This window comes from Tinamus guttatus, unplaced genomic scaffold, assembly GCF_059628265.1.
Source record: "Tinamus guttatus ecotype Peru unplaced genomic scaffold, ASM5962826v1 Tinamus_guttatus_pri_ptg000211l, whole genome shotgun sequence".
Classification (NCBI taxonomy): Eukaryota; Metazoa; Chordata; class Aves; order Tinamiformes; family Tinamidae; genus Tinamus; species Tinamus guttatus.
In genome coordinates, this window is record NW_028288745.1 from 4257063 (window position 1) to 4279675 (window position 22613).

General features: G+C 42.7%; 1 protein-coding gene across 1 annotated transcript in view; it reads left to right on the forward strand.

Moving 5' to 3' along the window:
* The window catches only part of ATF6 (activating transcription factor 6), a 74045-nt gene that overhangs the window by 8675 nt on the left and 42757 nt on the right, over positions 1-22613 (forward strand). The window contains exons 9-15 of the mRNA XM_088524394.1: positions 4869-5054; positions 5490-5581; positions 14752-14895; positions 15680-15799; positions 16885-16984; positions 18142-18206; positions 21405-21519. Coding sequence (XP_088380520.1) covers positions 4869-5054; positions 5490-5581; positions 14752-14895; positions 15680-15799; positions 16885-16984; positions 18142-18206; positions 21405-21519 — 822 coding nt within the window. The remainder of the gene's footprint in view (positions 1-4868; positions 5055-5489; positions 5582-14751; positions 14896-15679; positions 15800-16884; positions 16985-18141; positions 18207-21404; positions 21520-22613) is intronic.

The following is a 22613-nucleotide window of genomic DNA, read 5'->3' on the forward strand; positions in this document are numbered from 1 at the left end:
AAACGCGGCAGGCCTTCCCTTTGGGCTCACGCAGCACGAGCAGCCAGCCGAGCGCTCGGCCCGTGCGAGGAGGTGGGTTAGCTGAGGGAGCTGGCAGCAGCAGCCCCCGTGGAGGGTGAGCTGTGCCCGTGTGCCTGCCCTTGCCTGGCACCCCCATGCAGGGCACCCCGAGGAGCTGCTCTGGGAATGGGAGGAAAGCCACGCTGCCTGGGGAAGCTGCTCTTCTCATTGAAACCAAGGAGAGAGGCTCTTAGGCTGCCTTTCCGCATGCAAGTGAATGATCATAGAAACAAACAGTAGAGGTGTGAGGGAAGGTGATTTGCTTATGTTTCGTAGGGCCTTTTGTTCATGTCTCCACTCTAGTGAAGATTTAGAATCAGGGAAAGGCCTTCAGGATCCTCAAGTCCAACTCTAAGCCCTTCAACCCCATGCCTGTTCCATTCTGTCTCCCAGTTCTGCTGCTCCTCCATCAAGATTATGCAAAGTTAATTTGATGTCTATATTGGTTCTATTAAGGAATCCTATTCTGGGCTGTGCACTGGGTATGTTTCCTTTGAAACAAACTCTTTGTCAAGCTGTGTTGAGTTAGAGATAAGAAAATCAGATTTTCCATATGAACAGAGAAAACTTTTGTATTTATGCATTTAAGATGCATTGTGGAAGGCCGCAGTTTTCATAACCTGATGTAAGGAGCCAGACTATATAAAGCTGAAATAGTTTGAAATTCCAGCTGTTTGCTAAGTTTTCCAGTTGAAGTATCACAGCCTCTGTGGGAGGCAGCGACTTTGGACATTAAACCCTTTTGCCCAGAAAGTTGCATCTGAAACCTTTTAGCTGCCTTGTCTGGGAATGTAGCCTTATGTTTGAATGGAAGTTAGTTTGCTGAGAACTGAATTTTATTTGGAAGGCTGATGTGAGGTAGCAGTGTTTATTTGTGAAGTGCATTATTTTTTGTAAAGCACTTTGAAGATAATAAGGCAATCTGAATCTAATTTGTACTGTTTAAAGCAAGGTTTTGCAATGAGCTTTTCCCCTTTTGCATCTATTTTGGTGCAATGGTGTAATTCTTAAAGCTAAGAAACATGAGTTGCATCACTGATTAATGTTTTTTTTTTTTTTAATGCCAACATTGTATGTTTTCACTTTTATGGTCTGTGTCTGCTGAGTGCCAGAAGTTACTGTCTCAAATGGTAAATTGATACAATACAATCTACAAGGAAGCCTAAAAAAGAAGCGAGCAGAGATGTTTACTATCTTTCATCTGTTTGCCAGTTGTGCAAAGTTATGTTGTTCAAACTGTCAGACATTATAAATTGCTTCCTGCTCTCTCTCTTTTTTTTTTTCCTTCTGATTATGGACCTCTTCAGTAACTGACATGCTTATCATGATGTCCAACTAGCTGTGTAATACTTGGTGCTTTATTGCTTCCATGTTTCAGCCTTATTCTGCTGTTTCACCCACAAGACCCTTTCCTCTTCTCGTGTCAGATGTAGGATCAGACTTGCAGGACTGACTTATTCCCCATAAAAAAACAGGCAGGCCCTAGAGTGTTTAATTTAGTTTGTTACTAATCTATTGTAGGGATTGTCAACTAAAACAAAAGAATCCCAAAACATTAATTTCATTAAATAGATTTCATAAACACTACCGGGAAGGTAGCTGGCACTGTCTGAGGCAGTGATAGATGTAGCCTTCAGATTTCCAGTCAAACACTGCTCTTGTGCTTTAACCTCAGTTTCTCAAGTGCACAGGGGTTCCAGATGCCTGCAGAGAACTATCAAAGCTATCCAGTAGTGAATACTCCTGGGTGCTGAAAAGGGGAATGGATAGGACCATATGTGTCTCTTTTGCTTGACTTCAGGATGCAAAGACACTTCTATTTATTTTATTTTATTTTTTAAAGTGGTAAGGAATATAACAGAACTGGTCTGGAATATCGCACAACTTGTGAAAGCTTCTGTATGAGCTGCTGCCCCCTTATTTCATCTCTGGACAGCTGAAGTGATTCTGGCTGCGAACTGATGTGTTCTCTGCACTGCGCTCCTTGGCCAGCCTGAATCTTTTTGTTTTCTCTCTCTCTTTTTTTCCTCCTTTCCTTTCCATGCCCCCCCGCCCCCCCCCCCCCAAAAAAATTAATATGCCTACAAAAGTTTTCTAATTTTAGGTAGCAATTTTTAGAAAATACTACTACACAAAGCATTCTAAAATCCCTTGAAAAATCCCTTCCTTTCTTCCTTTCCCACTAGAGAGAACTTGGAATGCAAACAACTTCATTTTCACAGGCTTTTGTTGATGCAGACATAGACATATTATAAATGAGCTTTACAGAAAGCAATTGGATCAACATGGAGACCATCCAAAGTGTTAATGCACTGTAACATGTTTTCTTAGTCTTTGTCACTAGGTTGCAGTGTGAAGGGAAATGACTTCAAGCAGCTTCTGGCCAGGTTTTGCTGTGGATGCTGAAGCTGTGGAGCAGCAGATTGCCTCTGCAAGGGTATCTGCCGGGAGAAGCTGGCGAGGGGCGGTTGGAAAAGCTGCAGTTAAGTTTCCTCAGGCAGCCAAACCTCAGCTGGAAAGTGCTAGTTGAGTTTGTTGGGGCTACTGTTCTGTGATTTGTTTGCTTTTCCTTACGCCAGTACTTCCAAAATAGCTCTCAGATCTTTTCTTTAGCTTTTAGCTAGATGCAAGTGAGTCCAATGTGTATGTGTTGTAGGCTGGGGGAGTATATCCAGGTTGGTGGAAGATAAAGCATTCAGTTGTCTGTCAATGAGGATGTAATTAAGGCTCATCCTGTGGTGGCTCAATAATGTGATGGAAGTTTTCTGTCTTCATAAAACAAGAGTGCACTTGCTAGTCTCTGGCGGAGAGGAACTGAGCAGAGTAGTCCTTAAGCTTAGGGCTTCGAGTAGAGTTGTGTAACTCTGCAGCTATTGATCGCTTTTGTCCATGTCTGTGGCAAGATGCTTTCGATCTAGGTCATCCCACTCAGTGCAAACCACAAGATGATTGAGTGGTAAATGATGACAGTCTGTGTTACCGCTTGGGAGAGAAATTGGGGACGTGGTGGCTGCTGAGGGCCGAGGGGAGCAGCTCCTTTGCACTGCCCTTGCAGCGGGGTTGGCAGGCGCTGCGTGCTCTGCTGGGCTCTGTCTGCTGCTTTAGCTTCATCCCGGAGGAGCCCGGTCCGTGGGCCCTGGGACGGGCCTCTGCTGCAAACCAAAACATTAAGTGGGGTGCTCAGGAAGTTTGTGTCAACAACACGCCTCTGATCTAAAGGAAAAGGCTAATGTAAATAAGGCTGGGATATTCATTTAAACCACCATGGAAATGCTTGGTGCGCTTTGAATGTGCAGTCTGGGCTCGGACAGTATTCAAAATCTCAAAAGGTTTATAGCAGAACTGGAAAAAGCTCCGAGGCAGGGGTGTAGTAAGTGTGCAGATAGCTTCTGTACAGGGAGAAACAAAAGAAACATGAGATTTTTTCAGCCTAGGAAGCAGAGATCTGACTGTAGCCTGTGAAATGATGTGTGGTAAGGTGGAAAGGAATCTTCATCTGTCACTCTGAAGTTTCAGAGGGTGCTGAAAGCAGTTAGCTGGAAGGAGGCTTAAGGCAAGCCAGAAGGGTTTGTCACACAGCTCAGTGCTGCTGAGCATGTTGTGGACACTAAAGCATAAACACGTTAAAAGTAGATGGGGAAGTCGGGAAGGAGAAGGTTATCAGCTGAACGTAGTGGCATGGGTAGGGATCTATCCAGCAGGAAATTGCAGACCCCCGAGGCCAGGGCTCGTAGAAGACCCTCCCCTGCTTGTTGTGCTGCTTGTGCCTGGCCATGGGCCAGGCTGCAGCGCGTCGCTGTCGTCGCACGGGCAGTGGGAGGGCTTCCAAAAATTAATGAAGAGGCTCGATGGATAGAGACGCTTACACCGAGATATCCCTTCTGATTAATGTTCCCGTGGCAGGGGGTAGAATTATATTGCACGGTATTAGAGTGAAGCAGCAAAAAGAAAATGCTGAAACTAATAAAGCACTTTGAGTCATCAGTTCTTTTTTCTCTGATCTTATGCTGTTGTTAGATGCACTGTGGTTTTGATATCCTGTGCTCAGCTGCCTTCTGATTTGTCTTCATTCCTTCTATCTGAGCACTTCTTCAGTATTGTCTTCTGATACCTTCATTTTTGGTAATGGGCCTGTACCTCAAAGGAGAGTTAGAGTTTAGATGACTAAACCATGATGGCTGAGGAAGGGATTAGCATCAGTCTGCCTTCAGAACAGTAGGAAAAGCTCGTCTTTCAAAGCTGTTCATATATGTTGAATGAATTTGTCCATGTATTTACTTGAGTTTTGTTCGCTACATAAAATAAACTATAATTAATGTCCTTGGACTAATTTTGTTTGTACAGTTCTGGATATTCCATCTATGTTGTTATATTTCCGTTATCCTTAGTCTCTTTATCATCATAAACTCTTTTTCTTTCTTAATCCCAATGCCGCTGTGTAGACCAGAGAAGTTCATAATGCAGATTTGTAGACTTGTGCTTTATTTCTAATTCATCAAATTAAGTTGCTGCTTGAGTAGCGTTTGTGCCCCTTGCACCTACAAGGCTGAGACAGCAAGAGAGAACAGAGACGGTGTAGGATCTGGGCTTTTTTTTTTTTTTTCTCATTTTCTTTTAGTTCTCACTCCAGGAGGGATATGAACACAATAACTACTTGATTTGGTGATTAACATAATGTCCTGTTTGAATTGGTGTGAGGGAGAATAATCCTGCAGGCTTTTCACAAACCAGAAGAGTGAAAAGAGTACCTGAAATAGAGGTAGTTTTAACTTAGAGGTTCCTAACAGACTTCCTGGTTGTCCATCCAGGTCAATATTTTGAGAAGACAGCAGCGCATGATCAAAAACCGGGAGTCAGCCTGTCAGTCACGGAAGAAGAAAAAGGAATACATGCTGGGGCTGGAGGCCAGGCTGAAGGCAGCCTTGCTGGAGAATGAAAGGCTCAAGAGAGAGAATGGCTCCCTGAAACGGCAGCTGGATGAAGTGGTGCTGGAGGTAAGAGATTTGGGGGTAGAGCTAACCCAATGTATGGGTGGAGTTCTTCAGGTAGAAGGCTCTTAACTAAAAATCATAGAAATGTTTAGAAGAAACCTCTGAGGGTTTCTAGTCCAGCCTGTTATTCAGAGCAATATTTTTTGTAAATTCCAGGTCAGGTCAGTTGTCATAGACTCAAAATAAAGAATTTAAACTATACGTGGTGCTTCTGAAGATTTCACTGAGAAAATGGACTGGATAGAAGCTGAATATAATGTACAAAAAAATAGTTTAAAAACTGTTTCAGGTTTTAAGTAATCCTGAATATATTCATACACAATTAGACAGGTATAAATCTAGAAAACAAGTATAATTTGGTTTATTTAGCTTCTGAAATCTTCTTGCATGTTTGTGCCCTTGATTTTACTGCATATCTTCTCTATTCTTCCTGTCTAGAACCAGAAACTCAAAGTCTCATCTCCAAAGAGAAGAACTCTGTGTGTGATGGTGATTCTGGCTTTCATAATGCTGAATTATGGTCCACTCAGGTAAGCGGTCTGGGAGCTCCTCTTTGCTCCTCCCGATACTCTTGCTGCTCAGCTGCAATCCAGAGCGAGTTTGCTGCCCTATGATTTTTTTTTTTTTGTACTTAGATAGAGACTCTGGTGGTGTTTAAAGTCTTAAACTCACAACTTAGCTTTTTTCCTCCTCTCCTCTCTTGCATAGAGGGAGTACAGTCAGCATAATGGTGCCTCTTTCATAGTCCCTCTGGAGGGAAGAGATGGATTTTATGCTTTCCATTTATCTTGGTTTAGCATTTTGCTGACTACTGTAGTATTCAGCAGTTATTCTGCATTTAGATCTGAAGGGATAAAAGGGATTCAATGTATAGAATCCTTTTAGTATAAGAAAAAAAAGTTGGAAAAAGACTTTGAGAACAGATTTGCATGTTGATACCTGTGTTAATCTCCATAGCTGTTTCTATGTTTAAGCTGTTTAAGCTGTTTCTAGCATTCAGTGCAGAAGATTTCACCATTTGCTCCAGTGCTTTGTGATCCTCACCATTAGACATGTCTATCCTCAGTCTTTCTCATTAGAACTTAAGCCCTTAATCACTTGTCTTACAATCTGCCGAAGAGTTTTTTTTTTCTTTCCTTTCTCTTTTTTCCTCCTTTTCAACAGCTTTGTACAGTCTTGAAAGCAGTTGCTGTTTTTTTTCTTCGTATAATTAAGATTCTTTATTTGGTCTTAAGTGTGTGGGTGATTTTTGTTTGTTTTTTTCTGTAAACTTTGAAACCATGCAGGTTAATTTCTGCTCTTACTTTGTGCATATCCACCATTGGTGAATAGTTAGGTCTCTCACTATACATCAGTGACAACTCAAGGCTTTGTTTCTGGCTGTGATAATCAGTTTCAGTGCTTGGTTTTGAGTTCTTAAAATTATTAGTAAAATTGCTAACACTGAAATTTCCTTTGAAGTATTTTCACTTACTGTTTCTTTTGGGCAGTGAAATACAGGTGATAATTTGACTTTGATATAAATCATATTAAAGCAGAAAATTTCTAAGTGCATTTAGAGGTTATACTTGGATTTTTGATTATTAAGCAGAAAATTTGGCTTCCATGCGCTGAGTGCTTGGTTTTTATATCTCGCCCCATTTGTGAACATTACTGCTCACTCAGAAGACACTCCTCCTGCTTGGTGAGAACTGAGTATTTTGAAGGTGGAATAAACTTTAATTGCCTCTGCGTTAGCATAAGGAGCTGGAATGCATGAAGTATCATGCGACTCTTGGAAACAGGACAGAGGAGGAGAGGGGGAAGCTCTCTAAAGGGTGTCAGATCCCCCACCCTTTGGACTGAGTAATGTGTTGACTTGATAGCAACAGACTGCTGTCAGGACAGGCTGGAGGGTCAGTTTGTGTTTCTGTCTCTGTAGCAATAGATAACTGTACAAGCAACAGGGGTATTTTTTAACGAAAAGGATGAAAAGGATTTTTTTCTTCTCCTGGCATTTGATGTAATAGGCAAGCCTGAACTACTGATGGCCTGCATCAATATTGGATTTAGACAGCAGGGAGAAATGTAGCTGATAATTAGCAAGGAATGACTCTTACCTTTCTGCCTTTTCTTTTGTCTTTGTCCCTTAGCAGTATGGATGCTTGCATTGCAGTTAAAATACTACACGGTACCAAGGCGCAGTGGATATTGATGTACAGCACCCTTGAGAAGGCCCAGAACTTGGCTACAGGAACCATTGCTTTAGTTTTCACTTCTCAAATGTTCCCTTCCTCTTATGGAGATGTTAGTGGCTCCACAAACATGAGTAACGATGGCTGTTCTGCTAAGTTTTAGCAACAGAAACCTGCAGTACATGGTTGTGGGTTTGTGTTTTTCCTAATTCCTAATTTCTGGGCAGTGATCACTTACCCATATAGAGATCTGGCAGATCTGGGCATGGGAAAAGCACTGAGCAAGGTGGAGGGAGGCGTTGGTAGGACCAGGGAATTCTGCTGTCCCTTCCCCACATCTGTCTGTCTATGTAGTTCTGCATTTTTCCTTCTGCGTGAATGGGATGTGTTGCCCTAACTCTGGTTTATACGTAGTTATTGGTCTTAGACCTTGTTTAGCCTGTGTGTAAATGGAGAGATGCCTGTGATGTTTTATAGAGGGTGCTGTGAGGCAATGCAGCTCTTCGATTGGAAGCTTATGGGAAGTAGTCCAAGATCTGGTAGCCCCTGGCAAGCAGATTTGGAAGACAAAATTATTCTGCTGGAAAAGAATCTTTCCTGCTGACAAATGTACTGTGTGGGGGGATGATCTGCAGCTGCCAGCTGAGGAATGAGGGAGTGGGGCTAAAAGTCTGGTAGGAAAGCTGGTGCATCAGCCCAGGAAGGCTGTTGGAAACATTGGAGGGAGAATCTAGTTTATGCACTGAATTGGCAAAATGCTCCTTAGAACATCCTTCAGCCTTGGATATGGCACCCTGTTATCTCTGCTCCAAGAGTGTAAATTGAATGATTTGATATTTTCTGATCTTGAACGCGGTTTGTATAGAGTTAATGATAACTCCAAGTTGATACTGTGCTATGGATTAAACTGTTTTGAGTGTGTTGATAGTGGATATATGTAGGAAAAAAAAGTGAAACTTTCAAGTACTAGCAGCAGAAAAAGGAATTTAGCAGGAAGTCTGTTTGGGTAAGTTTCTCTTTAATGTATTTGCTTCATACCAGATGAAAGGTGCCCAGGAATTTCCCATCTGTGTGTCAATGAACTATTCTGTAATCTTAGCGAATGACTTGGGCTTGGATGCAACACCTAGGAAACATTCCTTTTGCTGCTGCTGTTATTGGTGAGTGATTGGTGAGGTGTGCGAAGGCCAAGGGGTCCGTGTGGGCTCTGCTCCCCGACGAGGCCGACCCCAGCCCCGTGCCTGCGCGCCCGGGGGTGCCGGGGGGACTTGGCAGCCCGAGGTGGAAATGTTCGGGCTCGCACAGCTCCTGGGTTCCTTTTTCTGCTCTCGTTTGATTTCAGCAGTTGTGTTAGGCTGTGCCTGGGTACTAACCAGATCTGAGGGTGTGTTTAAATGAGCACTAACAAAGCTAGAACAGAACCAAGCACGTGTTCTAGTCCAGGCAGTCCCACTTTCCTTTTTTTTCTTTCTTTTTTTTTTTTTTTCCTCAAATGAAAGTCCTACATGTGATAGCAATATATTAGAAAACCAACCAGTGAGTTGGTGACTGGGGACTATCCAAATCTTACGCATTTTATCTTTGTAGCAGGAACCAAAGAAACCTGCAAAAACTAGGAAAGAAGATTTAAAAAAAAAAAAAAAAAAAAGGAAATTTCAGAGTCTGTGCTTCTTGGGGCCATAGCAGCAAGCAAGCCAGCCAGATGCCTGCTAATGGACCTAATGTCATTTCCTCAGCTGTGAAAAAGCATTTGACTGGATTCTCCTCTAGTCCCCACCCGCCCCATCAGCCTGCTCAAGCTACGTGGTCATCGTCTTCCAGCAGCAGTTCAGAACATTTATAAAAATGTTAGCCAGACAGAACATGTCTTAACTGCTATTTCAGATATTTAGTGGATAGAAAACGGAGGAAAACATCAGGTTGTAGGGGTGAAAGACAGATCTGCAAGGGGAGATGGGAACAGATGGTTTAAGAAGGTGATTTGATGCTATTTTTTTCTTTTTTTTTTTTTCCTCCCTTACACTTTGGCCATATCTGTATGGCTGGAACCCCTTGGAAACTGGAAAATAGACTTTGTCATATAAGAACAGAAAATTCTTGAGCTGTGTTTGTGGTAGGAGGTGACTGAAATGGTGATTGATGGAGCTGCAGTTTCAAAAGTCTCTAGTGTCCTATTGACCTGCAGCAGCTGCACCAGAATTGCCGGCCCTTCATAGAGACTCCCAGGCAGCTCTCCTCCTGAATGTCCTCATAAGCTTTCCTCTGCCTTCCAGGATTTTCCTGGAAACTGTGTAACCTATTTAAACTTTAGATCCACAACAGCATTCTGGTAGAGACACGAGCCTGTATAGCTGGGAAGAGTGATTTGTTTGCTCTGGTGTGGCTGCCTACACTATATAAAGCAACTGTGAATTGGACCCTCTTGATGCCGAGTTGCGCTGGCCAATATCTTACCCCTTTCTCCATGAGTTCAGGCTTTGCTGCTGCTCTGCTGTGCGAGGGTAAGAACATCTTGGATGCTAAAGGTTTAAAATGGGATGATGTGAACTTACTTAGGGTGCTCGTTGTGTTCGTTACCTTCTTCGAATATTAGGGATGCCTCTGAAGGGCACTCAATGTGCCACATTTATGTACCCTAAAAACAACTTTTCAGCTGTGTTTTTTTTAGTGTCGGTGGTCATGTATCTGAAAAGATTCTAGAAAAGGGGTGATTATCAAGCTAAATTATGGTCTTGTGCAGGAACAGTTACCCAGTTAACCTGAAGCTGGTAGGACCGAGTTAACAGTGTGTGGTGCCTTGCTGTGACCATTTACCCAACGTTCTGGATTCAGCAGGGTGCTGGGCGATCTCTGGGATCTTCTAAGGTCGCCCCGAGGTTGAAATCGGAGCTGAAACACATCCTGCTGTTACAGGAGGAGCTGCCAGCTGCGGGCAGCAGAGCAGGGCACTCTGCAGCCCCCCTTTGTGCCCTGGGGCAGGGAGGCAAAGGCACAAGAGTGTCACCCTGTGAGAACGCTGTGGCTGAGGCTGCTTGTACCGAGCCTGCCCAAACTTCGGCCCTGAAGGCAAGTCTGCCCCCGAATAATTGTATTCAATTTTGTAAGCAAAATAGATGCACCAGGTGGTGATACTTGCTCCTTTTCGAACAGCTTTATTAAAAGTCAATTGCTTAAAAAAAGCCCACACAATAAAACAAAGACCCCCCCAAACTAAAAGCACACACACAGCCTGTCCTGCCAGTCTGTAGGGTCCTTTGCTCGTCCTTCCCAGCAGGGCAGAGCAGCTGCTGCCTCTCGCCAGCCCCGGGCAGAGCTCAGTGCCCTGCTGTGGATGTGGAGCAGCCCAGCAGATGGTGGCCTCATCCACAGCAAGGAGCGAGAAGCCTTCCCGGAGAGCAGTTGGCCTTGCGGCTGTCCTGTCTGGAACTGCGTAGGAAGAGGACGAGACAACTTTGGTTGGTGCCACCCAGCATGGTCAGCTCCTTTATCCGTTTGGAAAGATCCCAGCTCCTGTTCGGAGATGGTTCTGTCCCAGAAAACTTTTTCTTATGATATCACTGTTGGCTTTGGTCTGTAAATTAGCGTAGGGCTTAAATGTCAGTATTCAAAACTTCGAAGTGCAAAGTATTTGTTCAGCCAGAGTTACAAATGAAATTTAGTTCAGGCTCCGGGCAACACTTGCTTTCACATTTATCAAAGTGACATTCAAACCAAAGAAGTAAAAATACAGCTAAAATATCAGGTGCCATGGAATTCCCGGAGAACCATGACATGAGTGTTGCTTTTCTTTCCCTCCTGTAATCAAATTTATCTACATTTGTGAGCAAACATCTGCACGAAGTAGTTAGTGGTTCTTTCTTTTCTTCTTTGGATCTGGTTTTGCATCTTAAACAGGCCCATAGCTCAGCCAGCTTGGACAGAGTCTGTGGCTGTGTGGAAACCCTTTCATGTCTGGAATATCTGTAACACCCAAGCACAGCCTGGATAGCACCCCAGGTTTGTAAGTGTTGCAGAACAGAGCAGAGCATTTCCAACCTCTTACTGCTCTTGTTTAACAAAGTCAGTTCTTAGCCTTGGACTTGCCATGTGGGGCAGGTTCCTGCAAACAGCAGGGCTTGCTCAGGCCAGATGTGGCAAAGTGCTCCGTCTTGCAGCCTCTCCAGACTTGCACTTTGTAACCCAACAGAATGAAAATCTTGTCCTTTCTTTTGCTGTAATATCAAAACAAGCTGTTTTGGGGATTGATGTTTTAGCTGAAAATGTGATTTTTCAGGAGCTTTTTTTTAATTACTATTTTTGTCTGATCGAATAGGAAAGTTCCCTTGATATTGGGTTATTATCACAGACCAAAGGAGCAAGGAAGAGCCTTTTTTTTTTTTTTTTTTTTCCCTCCTTTCTTTCTTCTTCCCTCCAGCCACACTTGGCCCTGAAAAGAATGCTTTTGATCATCTCCAAGATCCTGCAGGAATGAGTGGGATAGGGGAGGCAAGTGTAGCCCACGTAGCTTAAGGCAGCAGTTGCTGCTGGCTCTGCTTCAAAAGAAGCATTCTGTGGACGAGTAACACTCCCGATAAAGAAAAAGCATTGCAAAAGTACTGTAAATAGTATCCTACTTAGCTTTCAAGTTGGTGCCTTTGTTCTCAAAAATGGTAGCAATGGTTTATGCCTGTAAGGACTGCAGAACATGGTCTGGTTGCCTCCTCCTCCGTTGCTCACTGCTGAGGAAGCCTTTGAGGTTGAACCTTCCCGTGCTTAGTTTCTGCCAAAAGTGAATTTTTAATTTTGCTGGAAAGCTCTAGGTGTTTTAAGCAGAGGACAGTGAAAATAAACACTTTCTCTCTATTAAAACCGATACAATAAAGTGGGGTTTTTTGATTTGTTTTTTTTTAAATAGCTGTACAGCTAAAGCAACTGAATTAGAAAAACTTGAGAGTAGCTGTGACTGCAGAGCAGTCCTTATCCTGCCTGAAGTTGGTATCCTGCATGTGTGGAGAGTTTCTCTTGTTCAAAGTGCCATTTTGAATGGAATGGTGGAAAATGAGGATAGGCTAAAATGCCAGATCCAAGAGGTTCCCCAGCATAGTGCGTGGGGGTTTTCTTTGGGACATAGGTGAAAGAGGTTGCAGGAGAGGGCTTTAACTTCCAGGTTTCAGGAATTAACTTCTGTGTGTTCTCCAGCTGTCAGGGGTCCCAATCTAGGTAGAGCTGGGGACTCTACAAGTTAGGGACTTGAAGTCTGTTCTGTAGATGAGGGATTTTCAGCAGGAGCACACGGCTCCCCTGTAGATATCAGATGTCGTGTTGAGGTCTGGTACAGCCTGAGTGGCCGATGCTTTCCTCAGAAGAGAAGGTGACCTCAAGAAGCAGTGGACGGTGGAGATTTCTTCTCTGTTGTTGCGTAGTGTGGTGTTGGTGGTGCAGGTTCTCCTGGTTTGTTATTGGGTTTGATTTTTTTTTAACCTTATTTTTGCTCATTTGTTTCTTTTAATTCTTTCATGTAGCTCAGGCTTTGAAGAACAGAAGGAAACTAATAAACTGTTTGTCTTGAGCCAGATAGTGCAACTTATTATCACTTTGACTTTTCATCTATTATTTTTCTTCCCAAAGGGTAGCGTTTTCTTAAAACAGATTCCACAGTGTCACAGAATGGGGTTCCTCCTCTCAGCTACAGTGCCAGGCCCTTTACAAGCCTGGATCAAAAAGACTTGTTTCATTAAATCTATAGTGTCCCTCTGTCTTTTGGTCTCCGTGCGCATGGGTGTTTTTTTTTTTTGTGCTCTGTTGCTCATGTGTGGTGCTCTCCCATATTGAATTCACAGTGCTAGTGTTCAGCAGCTTGAATGTTTGAGCTTCCCTGTTGTTTGAGAAAGGAACATTTGCAGGAAAGATGACCCTCAATCAATGGGAGAAAGCAGCTGCTTCCTGTGCGTCACCTTCTCAGTGTTCACAAAGCACGTGTTGGAAGCAGGAGGGAAGCTTATATTAGTGTCATAAGCAGGGCTGCCTTTAAAAAGACTGTAAACATCATTTGGAAGTATCAGCTGATGCTTGAAACACTTGTTTTGTTGCTGAGAGTTGCCACCCATCAAATCTGCGTTTCCATTCTGTGCCCCAGAAGCAATGAGAGTTCTGGACGGTAGTTTACATATACTGCAAGGAAACTATCTGTAACTGTTTCCCTGCCAGCGTTTGCTTCGGTGAGCGTTTGCAATCCGTAAGGATTGCAGCGCCCCGGTGGCGTGCGGCTGCCTGGACGCCGGAGGGAGCGCAGGGCTCCGGGCTCCGAGCTGCCCGGGCTGCGATGCTGCTGCCCAATGGGGCACAAATGTGTGGCTAAACACAGGGAATCTCTGGGAAATGGGGTCTGTGCGGCCTGCAGCTTGGCTGCCGCTGTCTGGTCTGCTCCCCTTGCTACTTCTCCCTGCTACTGTCACTTGCGTCTGTTGCCCGTTACTGCACGATGCCCTCTAACAAAGAGGAAAACGGGAACTTGCTCTCCAGAGTTGATGCTCTGCTGCACTGCACAGATGGGGCGTGAGTGAAATTGCCCCTGCGAGCAGCGATCCCAGCAGCTTGTGCTGGTCGTGTTGCATCCTTGTGGTTTTGCTGTGTCGCCGTGGCCAGTGCTTTGCTGCTGTTTCCAGCTGAGAAGGTTAGGGCTTGACTTTGTAGATTTGGGGAAGTAACCGTGTTTCCAAAAGAGTAAAGCTGGCCTCTGGAGGGTGTCTTGTGATGTTGCTCCTGTGCCGTCAGGATCTTTCACTTGCCTTTCCAAACTAGTGCAGTCCTTTCCATGTAGTGCTTCCCTGGTGTTCTGTTTGCCAGCCCCTGCCTTAAAGTCCTGCCGTGCTGCTTTGCATTGAGGGCAGCACAGAGGTGTGGGTGCCACGTGGAGGGCTGACCAGCCCCCGGGGGACCCTTGGATCAGGGCAAGGCTGTCCCAGCAGGGCAGCCCTCCTGGGAACAGCCCCCGGGCTGCTGGGTGCATGGAGCTGTCACTCCTGCCAACATCCCTAAATCCGTGCAGGCACGAACAGACAGGCCTGGGTGCCGTTGTGTTAAATGGTCCAGGCCAGCAGCTGCATAGAATTTGGAAGCTCTCTTCTCTTTACATATTGTATATGTGTGTAATCTATGTCAATTATGTTGTGGGGCTAATGAGAGCAAGTTCAGGGGTACTTTCACTTGGCTGTAGGTAATTCTCTTCTGCCTGCAGGGTTCGGTTACAGCAGAATGATTTAAGTTTCATCAGGTGGAGCTATGAGGGAACATCAAAATCCTTCCAGCAAGTGATACTGAAAAAAAGAACAGAATTGCATTTCTCTCCAATAGGACTTTGACAGTAATTTAAGGGGCACAAAGTGCTAAGTTTCAGCAGTAAATACAACATGAACCGTGTCCACCTGAAACAGACACCAGTAGCCAGGAAGTTACTTACTTGGGTATTTAACTCCTTACAGTGAAGCATTTTGCACATCCTTGGTGTATAAGTGACATGTTTTACTACTGCTGTCTGTGTTTTCCAGCGTATTTGAAAAGGATCCCAGTGCAGTTGATTCCGCTGTGAGTTCCAGCCATCGGACCAGAAATCTGCTGGAGTTCTCAGCCAGCCAGGAGTCCAGCACAGCTCATAAAATGCCTGGGGGCATAATTCCTGAGAAGACTAACATGTGAGATGCCTATCTTTAATGTTTTGTAAGGGTCAGAGGACAGTGGTCCTTTCGATATCCCTGTCTTTCCATTTGTTTTTTGGCCAGGATCATTATTGTTTTTACGGAGCAACTGAACTTACAATCAGTGTTTTGGAAGTTGATCTGTTTTATTTTTTAGTTACTGGAGTCACATGAGCTATTGATAAATATACACAATATATACTTTTTGTATGAGTTGAGACCTCCTGTCTGCCTGGCATTCTCTTCACACGTTCCCTCAAGCAAAGACAGCTGCTGGGTCAGGACTTGTCTGAAATAGCCCCAGGAAAGGGGTCCTCTTTTTCTTGCAACCAGGCATTAAAACTGAGCTTTCTTGGAGAATGGAAGACTGGAGTTTAAGTCTCTCATCTTTCTAGTGGGATTTGAACCTCAGGCTGTCATTCCTTAGGCAAATTCTTTATCAGGTGTCCTACAGCAAGGTTGGCTCTCTCCTGGTGTGATTGTTTTGTCTTTCACTGATGTAATGGTTCTTGGGGGAGAGTGATGATGAGTCTCATTGGAAGAGTAAGTTCTTTCTCTTCCAGAAGTGGAGATATTTGAATTCAGGTCTTCCAAAGCCCAGGTGAGCAGTCTTAGTGAAATCTTGCTGACTAAGACCACCGGGTGCTAGAAAAACAGCAATTCACCTGTTTAGAAGCCCCAGTAGAAGTAGCTGCAACTTTGTGGGTTTGTCTAGGGTGTTACTTATTCTTTGGGTTTGGTCAAAGAGTAATAAGGGATTTCTTGTTATCTTTTTTCACAGGTTCGACCGCTCGGTCTCCGATAACAAAGCACTAATGGTCGTATCAGAAGAACCACTACTGTATGTTTCCCCACCACCCCCTCCCTGTAAGCCCTTCGTCAACCGCACAGAGTCGTTGAGGTGAGCAAGCACCCTCTTGTGAGCATGCAAACTTTGATCTGCAGTTTATCTGGAGTTTACACGTAATCTAATCCAGTGTGTGTTGGGTGGGTGCTGCTGGACACACGGCTCTGGAGAATGGCCTTATCCATCCATAGTATTTCATCGTGCAGTATGTGCGCGGTGCCTCCGTAAGTATTTGTACTGTCCAACATCTCTTACTGGGGAAAGGGGAGGATTGCTTGATCTGGAGAAACTGGCCAAACTGCTACTCTAGTTTTTCATAGGAGACACTCGAGATGGCCACATCAAAATAGCCCACAAGCATTTGATTTGACTGCTCCCTTTTCAGGTTGGATTAACTCATGGATTGTAGGCCTAGCTGTTCAACTGAAAGTGCATTATTAAGCTAGTTCAATACTGGCTGTGAATGCTATTGACCTGTAGATCATTGAACTTGCGTGCATTTCCATTTGAGTTTGTCAGAGGTGTGAATTAAATACGCTTAACCTTGTAACTTTTTTCATAACTCAAAAAATAAATCACTTCATATGTGGAAATTGTCATATGCAAATCCAGCCTGGGTAAAGGTGTGTTGCACATGAAATATATTGATGGTTGCTCTAGCTTCCAAGCAGAAGTTCAGGCAGACTTGTCTGATGCCACCCTGTCTGCTTTATGCTATTAGAAAAGATTTAACTCCACCTTTTCTAAAGATATGAGTACATCAGTCAGCCTGGTTCCATTTTTTTTTTAATCTAAAATGTATTTTCATTACTTTACTCTTTTAACCATTATGCAGTGTTGAAGTAATAGCCTTTTCTTAGAAATTTTAGCATTGCTGTTCTTTGTGGTAAAAATCAAGTACTGTATCTGCTATATGTTGACATATCCATGATTCTGATAATTCATAAAGGAAATTATAGCTATAAAGTTTCTCATAAATTTAATCTTGAAACTACTTTTTTTTTTTTCATCTAGGCTTTAAAATAAGATATCACAAGGTAACAAGAGTACTAAGCTGGATAGAAAAACTGTTTTCTGAAATTAAATTTTATTCTGCCAGTGTTCCTAATCATCTTCTGTTAATGCTGTGTTTTTTATAGGTTGAACCATGAACTTCGGGGATGGGTTCATAGACATGAGGTAGAAAGGACAAGATCTAGAAGGCTGTCAAATAACCAACAGAAAGCACGGGTTGTGCAGGTAGGCAGGTTTATACTGGTGTGTCAGTAGCATGACAAGTTAATTTTGTTTCCCTCTTGCTTCTCTGCTCTTGTTATTATAGGCAAAAGTAGCCAACAACACCTGTAATTAAGTTTACCCAACACTCCCCCCTTCAGATTGGTGTTTTGGGTCATTTATGATGTTGCCAGAGTTCTTGCTGAGTCTGAAATTTTCCATGCCTGCACTCTGGTTCAAGATAAAAGCTTTTGTTTTTTTAACAGTCATCAAAATATGTTCACTTGTTTTCTAAAATGAAATTGATAGTTGCCTTATTATGAGTTCTCTGTAAGACTGTTTAAAGATAAACAATTGATTAAGGGAAAGAAATGTGACCAACAGCGCACTCATTAGGCTCGCTGTTAAGGGTCACAGCTGATTGTTTTTGTTGAAATATTTCTATTCCATTTTTTCAGCTTTTTTTGCTAAAAGGATATATTTTTACTTAAGAGTACACAATTAGAAGATTTGTGTTCATACTTTCCATTTTGTAAAATCCCTTTCAGCTATGTGTCAGATTGATAGCAAGAACGAAATTAAGACTTGAGTTTTTGCTGTGTTTCATTTGATTAAGCAATTCTAATGGCCTATGAAGGGATTGCATTTAGAAATGTGGTCAATGTCACATGCTTTGAGAGGATTTTATGAGTATTAAACATCGGATTCTGCTAAGTGTGGTCCAAAGGAAAATGGTAGAACGTCCAAGTAGGGCATGCTTAGGCTTTACGGTTTCAAGCTGAAATGTCATGTGGACATTGTATATTGGCAGAGTTATGAAATGGTTATGACCTCAAAGGAATTGTACAAATTTAAGATGACTGATGGCAAATTTTGCATTCAGATTGACAACATGTGGAGCTACTGTGTATGGTCCTAGCCTCTCTTCACAAAGAAGAATGGGAGACTTCACATTTGGCTGAATTAAAACACCTTTTCTTTGGCTCCAGCTTGAGTGCTGGTTGCCATTTCAGTTATTCACGTTTTACCATTAAAAAAAATGCACTTGTGTTCAGGGCACCAATTAACCCCTGCCCACCTAACATACTCTGTGCCGCAGACTTGCCTCAAGTGTTGCATAGTGCCAAACCAAGATCATGTGAATTGTTTTTCTTTAGTGTAACCTTTTCTCCCTTTTTCAGAGCTCCCTCACTGAGAAGGCAGATTCCCAGCTAATGGCCATGCCTTATACAGAAACCAGCATTAGGTAAGGCAGAAAAACTTTTCTTTTTTTTTTTTTCCATTGCTTTCAACTTAATAACATTCTTTTTCATCTGTAGATGGTGAAAAATGAGTTTTCACCCTGTCAGAATTCTTAAGCCTGCTAGCTTAAGATGCTAGCTTACATTTATTGGCCTGACTTCTACCTCTGCAAGAAATACCCAGAAAATAATCTCTTCTTAAAGTTTCCAAGTACACTTAAAGGAACTTCTCTATCACAGCTCTACTTTTCTGTTTCTTTTCCTACCAGTAGGTCTTAGGAGAATCTTTATGTCACTCTACAGTCGCCTCTTACACATATTTTCTAGGGAAAAATTAGGCACTGTAGGGCTATCTGGAGCAATATCAGCAGTTTACAAGAAGATTTTGAAGTGTCATGCACACAGTAAGAATAGGGTTTATCTCAGTATCTTCAAGAGTGAAGGCATTATGCACCAAATACATTGTTTTCTATCATTACCTCTCATTTGTATGGTTTGTACCCATCTTCTGGTTTTCCCTGCTGGTTATTAGAACATAGTAACCTGGAAAAGAAAGTTATCTTTTCCTGAATTCTCGGAGACTGTATTAAAGGATTTCTGCTTCGAAGTGGCAGAGGAAGCAGCGGAATGGAGTGTAGGAAGACTTTGAGAAAATGTTGCTACTGAAAGACAGACAGCTGTAGCCCTTCTTTTCATATTCCAGTTTTGAAAGCAGGATCAGTCTGGGAGGAAATAATAAGCTACAAGCAAATGTTCTGGAAACCAGGCTGCCAAATTCTAATGTATCTTAACTTATAAGAAGGAAAAAAAACCTTTTTTTGAGTTCCACAGGCAAACATAGGATGTCTGTTTTTAAGTGAAGACTGGCCCAACAGGCATATCGTCATGGCATAGTGCAGTTTAATATAAATGTCTACATTTCTCTTCAAATAATTTATCTGGATTATTAGAAACAGCCCACAACATCATGCAACTCTGCATGGAATAATCTACTGTGCTCAGAAAGAAGTCAGATTTCTTTTCAGATGGATGGTGTTTAAATGAGCAGAATCAGTGAGTCATGGCAGCTGCATGCTGTGACTGTCCTGAAGCTGTGAAGAACATAGAACAGATTTCCAGTTCTTCCCAGAGCCATCAGCTATTGGATGCACAGAATCACATAATAATTTAGGTTCCTCTGGAGATCTCTAGACCAACCTTCCACCCTAATGGGGCTACCTTCAAAGTCAGATCAGATTGCCCAGGGTGTCAGTCCAGTTTTGAATATCCTCTGGGGAAGAAATACCACCATCTCTCTGGGCCCTTGTGCCAGGGCACTTTGAACTTGATATGGAGAAAGCCTAATTTATCACTCAGTAAGTGGCCAGATTCAGCACGAGTGTTTGTATATAAAATTTAATATGGTGCTTTCCTGTAATTTGTGGTAATACATTAATATAACAACTGTTAATATAACAACTGTTGTAACTGTATGATTGTTTACACCACGTGTGCCTCCCTTCATTTCATGCAGCAGTCCCCAGTAGGTACCCTTAAATCCCTAAAGGTGAATCCACTGGTATTGGAATTTAGGACTAGTGTAGTACACCCTTTCCCTGGAACCAGGAGAGCTCTTCAAAGATGCAGAAGTTTCCAAGTGCTCTGGAACAATTTTCTCCCTGGGCTGGATATGGAGTTAGAAAAAGCTGTTTTTTCCAAGTCTAGCTGTAGCTCGTGTGGTGTGGGTGAGAAAAAGGAACTGTGGGACCAATTTCAGTTCTCAGGATGTGTTTTACTGAACAATACGTGGGTGTGCTGTCTTTTATCACAGAAATTTCAGTGTTTTGATGGGCCTACGTGTTTTTATGAATGAGTAATCGACCTCAGATTAGCTCAGATCTGTTTCCTGTGTGTGAAGAAGGCTGTAATCTGATTCTGCACTTGCATGATTCTGCTAATGAGGATGTATTGGAGGGGGCTGCCTCTTGTCAAGCACCTTGGATTTACGCTCCCAATCCTGTTAAAGGAACACCTGGCAGCTGCAGTCTTTCTCTTGCACTAGGACTGTATTAGCAGGAGGAGATGGGAAGATGATTGTCTACTACTACTCTTGCTCAAGAAAATCAGTTAATAATAGATTCGTGCATTGTGTTGAGTGCATAGTATGTATATTTTAGAAACATCTTACCAAAATAATGTAGGTCCACTCCCACAGTTTAAAATCTGGGTGAACAGAACAGCTTGGGAGGAATAAACTGATCAAGAGATTTTGCCACAAATACTGCAAAGAGACACTGTGCTATTAAAGTGGGAAGGAATTAAAATAACTGGTTGAAAGTCTAGCTAATGTTTTGTTTAAGTACAGCTTTCCAGTGTGATTAAATGTTATTTTTGAGTAGGGTTGGGGAAGTATACTTCAGAGCAATATGGGCTGGGAATTTCTCACCTTTCCAAGATAAACAGTGGATAAGTATCATGATTGTATGACTTGCCAGTGTTTTTACTCGGAATACCTTGCCATGATTGAATGCCTTGCCAGTGTTTTTGCTTAGAATACTTTAGACGGAGTGTCTTTTCCTTGCATCTGATATTCCGCAGTTTCAAATTGTGAAAAATTCCCTTTGCAGTAATTGTGGCAAAAACTTTGATCGGTTGTTATGAATACCTTATTTCTGCTCCAATGTCTAAATTGAAAATCAAGACCCAGGTTGGGTTGCCATTTGAGAGTAAATGAAAAGCCCTGTTTGTACTGTACTTTGCACAGTTCAAGTGGTTTGTATCCTTAACAGTATTAGGAAAAAAAAATCAAAAAAGATCATGACATTTCATTCTAAAACTTGCCAAAATCCATGTCAGAAATCCTGAGAAATTTCCAGGTATGTTGGGTGGACTTTAGTGTGTTTTTTGTTTGTTTGTTTTCTGTCGTCATTGTTTTTTGGTTTTGTTTGTTGAGTGAGCAAGCCAGGTTTTGCCTGCCTCAAAACCATGAATAATTAAGCCTGGAATAGTTTCCTTTGGGCAAGATTTTCAAGACACTTTCTTTAAACTTCCAACAGATACCTCTATTTCTGATTGTGTTTTACTGAGTTAAAATGCTCTCATGTTCCTTGTGTCTTTTCAAATGTGTAAAGATTTGCTGCTCTTTTGACAAGCTGGTCTTTCAAGTCAGTGCTTCACTGAGGTAAATTCCTTGATCTAAAATCATTTCTCTCTCTCCATTTCAGCAGGAACTCAGGGAATGAGCTGCAAGTGTATTATGCTTCTCCAAGGAGCTACCAAGACTTTTTTGAAGCTATTCGCAGAAGGGAGGATACCTTCTACGTGGTGTCATTTCGTAGAGTAAGTGTAGTAGTTTGTCAGCTCTGATTTGTTTTATGTCTCGGTAGGACTGTTTCTAACAATCAATATCTTTCCTTCTTTTGCAAAAGATGACCTAGTCAAGATTTAATCAAAATTTATTGCTTCATAGATGATGCTTCTGTATAACCTTTGCAGTAAAATGGCCAGGTGCTTTTAAGAAAGAAGAAGCAGATGGAGTAGATCGGTGATTTCAAGCTCTTTGAAACCCCTTGTATGCTCTAGCCAAAACTGTCCGAAAAAGCTCCCTCTTGAGATGAGTTCAGATGTGCTATTTCTAGGATGGAGTACACAGTGCATTTTTCAAAATATTTATGTGCTTGACTTAAACATATGTGACTGTGCATTAGTTTTGAAAATGGTCCATCATGGGCTTTGTATAACATGCCTGTTGCAGTTAAGAATGGAGGCAGAGCTAGGCAGATAACACAGAAGTGTGAAGGAGATAGGATGAAATTGCGTGAAAAATCTGGCATTGGAAATGGAATTGAAGAAACAGTATCTGGAGTTAAGAGACTGTGGAGGAATGGTCTCCCTTTCTGCATGGCTCCTGGAGTGACCTGGTAGTTTAGTTTTATAAGGTAACTGGTAGACTGTGTGCGAGTTTCTGATGAGGCTAGATGTTAGATGCTGTTATTGAAAGGTTAATACTGACTGCTGTAGCTAAATTGTTGTCAAATTGTCCGTCCTGAGGACTATTGGTAGGCAAAGCAGAAGGGCTAGGCCCTCAGATTGAATAGCTGCTTCTGAAACCTTCCCATAAAATCTGTAGAAGCCAACACAGGCTTCCTGCTCCTCTATGGGGATTCCAGTTAGGAATTGCATTGTTCTTCTGGGCTTGTCACCCTGCTCGCTTTTCCAGACGTGCAATGTTTCTGTTGCTGATTACACAGGCAAGGAAGGGATTGAGGAACACAGTGACCATTTGGAGAGAGCATTTGTACATGGCCCAGCACAGGAAGCTTTAGAGAAGCGGAATCTAGCCGAGTGTTGTAAACATGCTGAAAGCTCTTGTCAAGTGCGTGTGAGTACGGAGACCCGGAGCTGTGGTTCAAGGCAATCAGGGGCATCTCTGT